The 10,094-nt window shown below is 39.9% G+C and overlaps 1 protein-coding gene across 2 annotated transcripts in view; it reads right to left on the bottom strand.

Moving 5' to 3' along the window:
• The window catches only part of REPS2 (RALBP1 associated Eps domain containing 2), a 213,224-nt gene that overhangs the window by 58,277 nt on the left and 144,853 nt on the right, over positions 1 to 10,094 (bottom strand). For both annotated transcript variants that reach the window (XM_012656630.1, XM_012656629.1), the window contains one exon: positions 7,544 to 7,680. In XM_012656630.1, the coding sequence (XP_012512084.1) occupies positions 7,544 to 7,680 (137 nt within the window). The remainder of the gene's footprint in view (positions 1 to 7,543; positions 7,681 to 10,094) is intronic.

Raw genomic sequence — 10,094 nt, 5'->3', positions numbered from 1 at the left:
TTTTTTTTTGCAGAAATTGACAAGCTGATCCTACATTTCACATGGAAATACAAGGGACTCAGAATAAACAAAACAATCTTGAAAAAGAATAAAGTAGTAGGACTCACATTTCCCAATTTCAAAACTTACTACAAATCTACAATTATCAAGACACTGTGATACTGGCATAAGGACCAATGGAATAGAATTGAGAGTCCAGAAATAAACCCTTCCATTTGTGGTCAATTGATGTTCAACAAGGGTGTCAGGAAAATTAAATGAGGAATTAATAGTCTTTTCAACAAACGGTACTGGGACAACGAGATATCCACATGTAGAAAAATGTATTTTGACTCTTATCTCACACCATATACAAAAATTAACTCAGAATGGATCAAAGACCTAAGTGTCAGACTTAAAACTATAAAACTCTTAGAAAAAAAAGAGAAGTAAACGTTTGTGACCTTGAGTTCGGCAATTGTTTCTTAGATATGATACCAAAAGCACAAACAACAAAAGAAAAATATATAAACTGGACCTCATTCAGTTTATCTATTTGTGATTCAAAGGACACCATCAAAAAGGTAAAAGGACAACCCACAGAATGAGGGACAATATTTGTAAATCAATTATCTGAAAAGGGACTTGTATCCAGAATACACAAAGAACCCTTACAAATCAACACTAAAAAGACAAATAACCCAATTTTAAAATGGGCAAAGATTTTGAACATACATTTCTCCAAAGATGATATAAGTATGGCTGATAAGCACATGAAGAAATGTTCAACATCATTAGTCAGTAGAAAATGCAAATCAAAACCACAATAATAACAATGCCACTTCACACCCACTAGGATGGCTAAAACAAAAAAGACAACAACAAGTGTTCTGAGGATGTGAAGAAATTGGAATCCTCATACACTGCTAGTGAGGTGGTAAACTGGTATGGCTGCTTTGGAAAATAATTCAGTAGATCCTCAAAATGTTCATCATAGAGTTACTATATGAAACAGAAATTCCACTGCTACATATCTGCTCAAGAGAAGGGAAAACATATGTTTATACAATAATTTGGACATGAATGTCCACAGCAGAATTATTCCCAATAGTCCAAAAGTGGAAGCAACCCAAATATCCATTAACTGATAACTGGTTAAATGAAATATGGTCTATCCATACAATGAAAGATTATTCAGCCATAAAAGGAATGAAGTACTGATTGATGCTACAACATGGATGAACATTATGCTAAGTGAAAGAAGCCAGTCACAAAAGATCACATGTTGTATGATTCCACTAATATGGAATGTCCAGAACAGGCAAATCCATAAAAACATAAAGTTTGTGGTTGCCAAGGGCTGGTGTATGAGGAGGGCTGGGAAAGACTGCTAATAGGTATATAGTTTCTTTTTGGGGTGATGAAAATGTTCTGAAATTAGATTGTACTGATGGTTATATAACACTATTAATACTAAAAGCCACTGTTATTGCATACTTTCAAGGGGTGAATTTTATAGCACATGAATTATATCTCAATAAAGCTGTCATTTTAAAAAAATTGCCCAGACTGCCAAATTGAACTCTTGGCTGGCTGTGCGCTATGGACCCAAAAGTTTGGGGGTGGGGCAGGAATCCCATAATCTTACAAAGTTTTTAAGTCCTCCTAGATTTTTCTTTTCTTTTTTTTTTTTATTTCAGCATGTTATGGGAGTACAGATGATTAGGTTACGTATGATGCCCTTACCCTCCCTCCCCCCCCCAAGTCCGAGCTTCAAGTGTGTCCATTCCCCCGGAGGTGCGCATCGCACTCATTGTTTGTGCATATGCCCGTCCCCTTCTCCCCCCTCCCCCTGCCCAACATCCAATACATGTTATTCTTATATGTGCACTTAAATGTTGATCAGCTAATACCAGTTTGATGGTGAGTACATGTGGTGCTTGTTTTTCCATTCTTGGGATACCTCGCTTAGTAGAATGTGTTCCAGCGCTTTCCAGGAGTATATAAGAGGTGTTATATCACCATTGTTTCTTAAAGCTGAATAGTACTCCATGGTATACATATACCACAGTTTATTAATCCACTCATGTATTGATGGACACTTGGGTTGTTTCCACATCTTTGCAATTGTGAATTGTGCTGCTATGAACATTCGAGTGCAGGTGTCTTTTCCATAGAGCCACTTTTGCCCTTTTGGATAGATACCCAGTAGTGGGATTGCTGGGTCAAATGGTAGTTCTACTTGTATCTCTTTAAGGTATCTCCATATTGCTTTCCACAGAGGTTGCACTAGTCCTCCTAGATTTTAAAAGGGAACAAGCAGCTCTCACAAGAATAATACAATAAAGAAATTTATAGTGTCAGAGCTGCCTGTGTGGCCAAATTGATCCTTTAGGGAACTTGAAAGGTGAGTTTGGTCTTAAGAACATCTCTTACTCCCAAGGGGCTTACCTATTTCTCAAGTTACAGAAACAAATACTCATTTGTAGAAAATCCAGGAGAGACTTCTCAGTTCACCACTCAATAAACACAACCACCTTTCAAGTTAAGACAAAGCTTTTACCATGACACTTTGCCCAACTATACATCTCACATTGGAGGCTTTGGGAAATCCTCGAAAACTAGTCCTCAGTGTCGGAGGGGCACTGAAGAGTAATCGAAAGAGTATTATCAGAGCTTTAAAGAATGCTCCAGAATGCTTCTGTCATTTCAGCTACATTCCAGGAGGTGGTAGCAGATGGTCATAAAGATACCCTAGATACAGAATGGTAGGCAAGTTTGAGACAGGTAAACTCAGGCAGGAAAGACTTCCCTAATACTGTCTGGTACCATCTTTGCAGCTAAAGAATCAAAAGCAAATTGTTTGTAATAGCCAATATCTGTACGTGAGGCAAAATTTAAAAGATACAAATAGGTATTCAACAGAAAGTAAGCCTGTCTCCCAGTCCTGTCCCAGTCAGTGTTCCCTTCTCCAGAGGCAGCCTTCGTTACCAGCTTAAGTGTCCTTCCTGAAATTGTCTGTACATTTACAAATATATACATTCTGTACCATACCTTTTACACTTATCTCAGATAGCTTTCCATGCAGTACACATACCGTACTCTTTTTAATAGCTTCATAAGATTGCATGGTATGGATGTATCATAATTTCTTAATCATGAAATGAATTTTTATTATCAGTATGTCTAAAGCAGAGATAGGAAATTAGCTACCCACGAGCAGACACTACCCATGGATGTGTTTTGTTCAGCCATCATAATGGTTTTAACGTGTACATCTCAATGTATTTGGCCATATGGGGTATGGTAGAAAAAGCTGTCCATCAACACCCACTCCCATCTCTTAGAGGGGTATCACGGGGAAATGGCACCCCTAGCACACACTACGTTTCCCAGCTGCCTGACAGCTAGGCACGTCCATGGGACTAGGTTTCCCCTGTTAGAGTGGAGTAGAACTGATGAAAGTTCCTGGCCTGAAGCTTTAAAGGAATGCCCCATATCATGTTACCTATTTTCATAAATTTGAAGGTGTGAATGCCACCCACTTCTAAGCTATTCCCTTAAATCCTACTCGAATCCTAAACCAAGAGTCTGTGGACTCTCCTCCCTTTGGTTCTACAATCTTTTATTTCATTTCCTGCTTCTTCCTTTGTATAAACATCATCACTCCTGTGTAACAACTATCCCATCTTTCTCTTCATTTTCCTCTTTTACTTTTGCTTCTTTGCATGTTCTCTCCAACCCGCTTCTTCTGCACACTATCACTCCACTTTAGGCCACTCTGTCTCAGTAATTTAGCGTCATTTGCTCTGTTTTCCACAATCCTGTTGAGTATCATTTTGTTAAACATGGGCTTCATTTTATCTTTCCCTTTCAACTCAAGTCCACATCTGGCTTCATCTCACATTATCTTCTCCTCTTTTCTTTGCTTTTCCTTTTCTTCTATCATTATAAATAGGGTGGCCCAGGTAGTTTGTCTTAAGTTATACAGTTGGCAGGAGGGGAGGCAGGGAGTGGAAGGAACAGGGCCCCAGGAGAGCAGCAAGTTAGGTTCGCTTCCTGATGGCCACCCTCACATTCCCAAGTGCCTGAGCTAGGGAAGCCCAGAACCTCTCAGGCAAAACGAGGAAAAGACAAGTGATCCCATGGTTAGGCAAAGAGAGGTATAGCAGCAGAGGCTGGCTGAGCCTTCGAGCAGGCAATTCCCAAAAAAAGAAATATTAATGACCAGTAACAATATGAAAAGCTGCTTAGCCCCACTGGGAATCAGGGAGATGCAAATTTTTGCCTATCATATAGGTAATGATTAAAAAGATGAACATGAACCAGTGTCGGCAAGGGTGTGAGGAGACACTCTCAGACACTGTTAATAATGGATTCAGTTGACAGACCTTCTACAGCATAGTTTGGCAACACATATCTACACTTTAAACATCTGCAGCCTTTAACCCTGCAACTCCAACGTGCAGGGTTAAGCCTAAGAAAATAATGAGAGGAGGAAACAAAGACGTGGCTATGAACTCATTAATAACCTCTGCCTGTTTATAACATAAGAGCAAAGTGGTGTTGTGGCAGAGTCTGGCAAAGGGGCGGCTAACCTTGTCAGGGGGAGGAGGAGGGACAAAAAGAGGGGAGGGGAGGGGAGGGGAGGGGAGGGCGAGCAGTAGGAACACAAGGGACACCACAGTGTGAGGAGGGCATGAGGTGGGGAGAGAGGCCTGCAAGGGTGAGAAAGGAGTGGGGGCAGGGTCAGAGCAGTGGGCGAGCTTGAGAGAAAAGTGTGGAGAAGAGAAAAGGAGAGGGGGAGAGAGAGAGAACTCACCATCAACACAATAGATTACGGTGCATCCACATCACACGGGCATTAATGTAGTGATGTGGTTCTCTGTATGAAATAGAAAGATAGTTAACTGAAAAGAATAGGATACAGAACAGTGTGACCCGGTTTATCTAAAGTGATACAGAAAGACCAGTGTAGCAAAGGGATTACTACATGGCTACCATGGTTCTCACTGGGGGGACTCTTCTGGTAGTTTTAGACTCTACTTCATGTTTCTAATTTGTAAGAATTTTAATAATTTCTAGCAATATGCAATGCACTAAAATTGTACATAATTTAGACAGACCCTTGTACTTTCGTGTGAGAATTAATTAACATGGAAATAAAGTAGATGCAGTGATACCACTTGCTTTTCATACTGCAGAAACATTCTATTCTTCATGTGATAAATTTAAACTGCTCATTAGAATTTCATTTGTGTAAGTTTGTACTGAAAAGACAATGGAATTAGGCTATGAATGCAGGATGTCACCCATCTAGCTAGTCTTTGTCTAAATCTTGGATTTATCAGGCCCTACCACAAGGGTCCTTATCAAACCAAAACACTTTTCATCTTGAAGTCACAGAGACACTGGAGATATCAAGGGAAGCTATCTTAATCCAGGTTCTCCTGAAAGCAGTCCCTGAAACAAGGACCTGAGAACAGGTATTTTATTTGAGCGTGGGGAAAGTGAGACAGGGTAGGAGGGAAGCACGCCAAGAAAAGGCGCATTCACGCATGGGGCACTACAGCAGGCAGCCGGGCTGCGGGCCCTCAGCGAGGCTTCTGAAGAACTGTGTAGGAAGAATCACAGAACTGTTCCCTGGAGGTCAAGGGGGTCAGGGGGGTTTACCCTCATCGGTGCAGGCTTGCTGCTGGGGGCATTAAATTTTTGGTACTTGTAGGCCATGGGAATATGGGCCTCAGATGCATATTGAGCTCTATGCGCCAAACATGTACTACAGGTTGAGTACTCCTAATCCAAAAATCCGAAATCTGAAATGCTCCAAAATCCAAAACTTTGTGAGTGCTGTGAGTGCCGACATGACGCTCAAAGCAAATGGTCATTGGAGCATTTCAGATTTTGGATTTCTGAATCAGGGATGCTCAACTGGTAAGTATGTAATGCAAATATTCCAAAATCTGAAAAAATTTGAAATCCAACACACTTCTGATCCCAAGCATTTCAGATATGGGATATTCAACTGGTATTCAGATTATGTTTATTAGCTCATCAAAACCTTCCAAGTCCATGGAGCATTGGCTCTATTTTACAGATTAGGAATATGAGATGCACAAAGATTAAGTCACTTGCTGAAAATCAAACAGTTAATAAACAGCTGAGCTGAGCTCTAAATCCAGTTTTGTCTCTTCTACTATATGATACAATGTTGTAAAAACCACAGTGTGTCGATTCTCAAACACAGCTGGTACCTCCTTGCTGGATCACATGGCCTGAGAGACGCTTGCACATTTCCAGCCTCCCTCCTTGCAAGAGTAAGATACTGAGATAGCCTCCCAGATTGTTTTAATCTTCTTGCAACCAGATAAACATATTCTAGGTCATAATCCACCAGCCATGTGAAATTTTTATAGCATCATCACCCGTGGTTACTCCCACCCTAAATACCAGTTACTATGAAATTATGCCAGAATTTGGATCAAAGTATGGGGGGAAATTCAAGGCAAATTTTTGTCTGTTGAACTCATGGCAGAGAATTAAATTTCATACAGAGTTCCAGATTCTAGTATATTAAAAAACAATCTATAACTTTACTGTGAGGAGAGTACTTTATTAGAACAAATAAAACATGCTGAGCTCTGCCCGGACACAGAGGTCATGCAAATGTGTGAGCCAAGAAGAGTTTTTTCTTGCTTTAGTAGAAAAGATAACAATCTGCAAATCACTAGCATCTGAGTCTGGCTTGATTTAAAATGCACATGGATGTAGAAAAAGTTCCAGGAAATCATTGTATTTATAGCTTGCATGCATGAGTCGGTGGAAAGGCCCTTGCTGCTCCCAAAATAACACTTGGGACAGCATTGTATCCTATCACCTTCACTAAAGTGAAGGCATATCTCTCATCTTCTGTTCTCTAGGTTCCCTAGGAGGACATCTCCCGCTTCACAGGAAGCCAGGGGAGCAGACAGGCCAGCTATATAGCTGCTAGCTCAAGAAAGTTCCATTCCCAGAAGCCCCGGAGCAGCCCACCTGATGGGGCCCTTGGTCTGGACCCCTCCACCAACCACCCGACAGTCAGTCAGATTTAGAACCCCCTTAGTATTAAACCCTACAGGGTACACAATCTTCCCCACAAGGATAAAATGCAGGAGCAGGTTCTGGCTAGGCAGCGATCACCAAGATCTTTCACCTAAGAACCACACAAGCACCTGAGGAAATGGCAGATCTATCTTGTTTACAGATTACCATGATGCAGAGAACAAGACCCCAGCCATGCACTCAGTGGGCTGTCTGGGGCTGAAGCATTTTTATCCTCTTAGTAGAGAACTTCATAATTCTTGATCCATTGTAAAGTATGGGCAAGGCTCCAGACACATGTGCTATATATCTGTCTAGAATTGCTTTCCCTCCCAAGAATACCATAGCCACATGAAGACCTTCATGGGATGGGAAATTGCCAGGTGTGCTTTTTCTTCGGACTCACAAAGGCCTCTGTGGCAGACACACATCCACTGGCTGCAACAGGAAAGGGAAGGGCTCGGAGGGCAAAGGGGCACTTCACCTGGCACACTGGGCTGGAAGACTTTATTCAGATCCAAGGAGGAGGCTCTGGAATGGGTTTTCTGTGGCCGCGGTGGCGGGGTGGGAGGGTCCTCGCCCCTTTTCATGGCCTCTTCTATGGAGGTGCTAGAGTAAGATCTGTAGCAAAATAAGGGAAGGTCAGAAGGGAAAGAGCAAAGCTTTAACTCTCTTATGTTGGGTTGAAATGGAAAATATCCCCAAAGTCAAAGTGATTGCAAAGGACTGATCAGCTACCAAAGAAGCCATAAATTCTATTATCCTTTGGATGCCACTATTTATAATAATTCTCCAAATCCAGCCATGAATTGGGGTCTTTTTAATCTCTTTGCTCTTATTATACCTTAGACCCCTCCTAAAAAAACCTGTAAATACAAATCAGTTTCTACCGGAATTGTTAATAAAAATAACATGCAACCCCTCAGCTTATACACTTCCATGTTTTAGCAGAAGGATTTCATGGTATTAACTGATGGCAGAACTTTTCTCCTGTTTACTTGCAGATATGATGACAGACCCATATGGAATTGGGCCAGATAAACTGAGGGTAAGAATCAATGTTCAAGGGAATATGCCACAAATGAAATTCAGGAAAGGAAAACACACATTTTTCAGGTTAAAGGGTCTAGCTTATCTTATCCTGAGAAATACAGATTTGGGAAATTTTCAAAGCAAAAGCCTCATTTTATCCTTCTTCCTCAATCTGTAGCAAGGCACAGTTAACTAAGTAACTTCTGAGATTATAATTCTAATACTGGCATTTAAAGAAAAAGGAACTAAATAACTTACCAAAGGTCACACAGATAGAAAGTTACATAGGTTCAATTCAAACTCTAGTCTTTCCCTGTTTCTAAATTCCATTTTTAAAATGTTCTCATACTACCTATAAGCCAGGGAAGAAATCCTTTAGCAGTAGCAGCTAGAATATTTATTGGAAACCTATTTATTTTCTAAATCAATCCAACTCTGTACATTGGTCATTGCTTAGGAATATGTTTAAAGGTGGGTTCCCAATACAATGATCATGAAAGGAATCTAGGAAGTAGATATGTATGTCTGTTCTATTCAGCTTCTCAGCTAACTTTACGTCAAAGCATAAAATAATCTTTGAGTCGAGTAATGTCCTAGAGACAAATTAAGCTCAGAAAACTGTTCTTCATATTTAGCTATTAGAGTGGCACCTAGGAAATTAGAATCTATCAATTACTATTAAGCCCCTTCAGTTCTTAACAGAGCTGTTTTTGACATAGTGAGTTTTTATTTTCCTGAATAAGTTTCTCAAGCTTTCTTTGTGGTAGTCTAGGGTTTTGTCTGTCTTGCAAGGTTGCAATCTTTAATAAAGCCATCATAATGGCATATGACATGCTCTGGGGTGGTCCCTGTAACGTAACTGGCAAGACAGGCAAGGCAAAGGCAGGTAGAAACTAGCAGGGAAGAATGTTCTAACACTTTCAACCAGAATCAAAGGAAATTAATACAAAAGGACAGGTTTTTAAATGGTAACTCTTTAATTAAAAAGAAAATTAGAGACCCTAGCTAAAAATTAAAAGAACTTCCTATGTCACATATAGCTTTAGTGACATCTTTCACTCAAGGAGGAAAGAATAATGTGTTTGTATATAAATAATGTGTATGCATGTGTGTATGTGCACACACATTCATATATAGTTAAGCACGCTATCTCATACCACGTACCTCATTTTCATTTTATTTCCATATATGACCTGTATGTTTATATTTTCATATGGATAGTTACTGAATATCAAATGAGACTGTATAACCATGACTGTAATCAATTAAAACATAAATGTGCAGGGAATTGACAAAATGATGAATGTAGTAGTGTTAGAATGGTGATTTCCCCTCTTTCTCTTACATTTCTACAAAGCTTTATTATTTTAAAAAGGAGGATAAAAATAATTTGATTCTCTTGGTCTCAACAAAGACCCAGTCGGAAAATGAAATCATCCAAATTGGACCAAGAGACCAATCCCTGAAAGGATAACATGTAAAATTTAGCCAGACACATTAATAATAGAATATGTGCCATGAGATTTTGTAATTTCACTTGCAAATTTCACTCTGGGGGAGAGAAGAAGTCAGTAGAAGCTAAAATTGTGAGGTTCAATTTATGGTTAACATAGTACGCATAAGGAGATTTCCGCAATTCAAAGAAGGTACTCCCTACTATGAAAGCACATAAATATTACTAATCCCACAACCCAAAGCTAGTACAAATTTGTAAAAGATCCATTCATCCTTTTAAAAAAGATGAGTAAACGTGGTGACCACACAGAGAAAGAATGGCTATCCCTTTTCTTCCCACCCACATGAATTACTCTATATATTTTTTAAAAATATATAAATATAAAGGCCGGGCACGGTGGCTCACGCCTGTAATCCTAGCACTTTGGGAGGCCGAGGCGGGTGGATCGGTCAAGGTCAGGAGTTCAAGACCAGCCTGAGCAAGAGTGAGACCCCCGTCTCTACTAAAAAATAGAAAGAAATGATCTGGACAACTAAAAATATATATA

The sequence above is a fragment of the Propithecus coquereli genome, unplaced genomic scaffold (assembly GCF_000956105.1).
Source record: "Propithecus coquereli isolate 6110/MARCELLA unplaced genomic scaffold, Pcoq_1.0 Scaffold513, whole genome shotgun sequence".
Lineage (NCBI taxonomy): Eukaryota > Metazoa > Chordata > Mammalia > Primates > Indriidae > Propithecus > Propithecus coquereli.
Note: the sequence above shows the minus strand (reverse complement) of the source record. Positions and strands in the feature narration are given on the sequence as shown.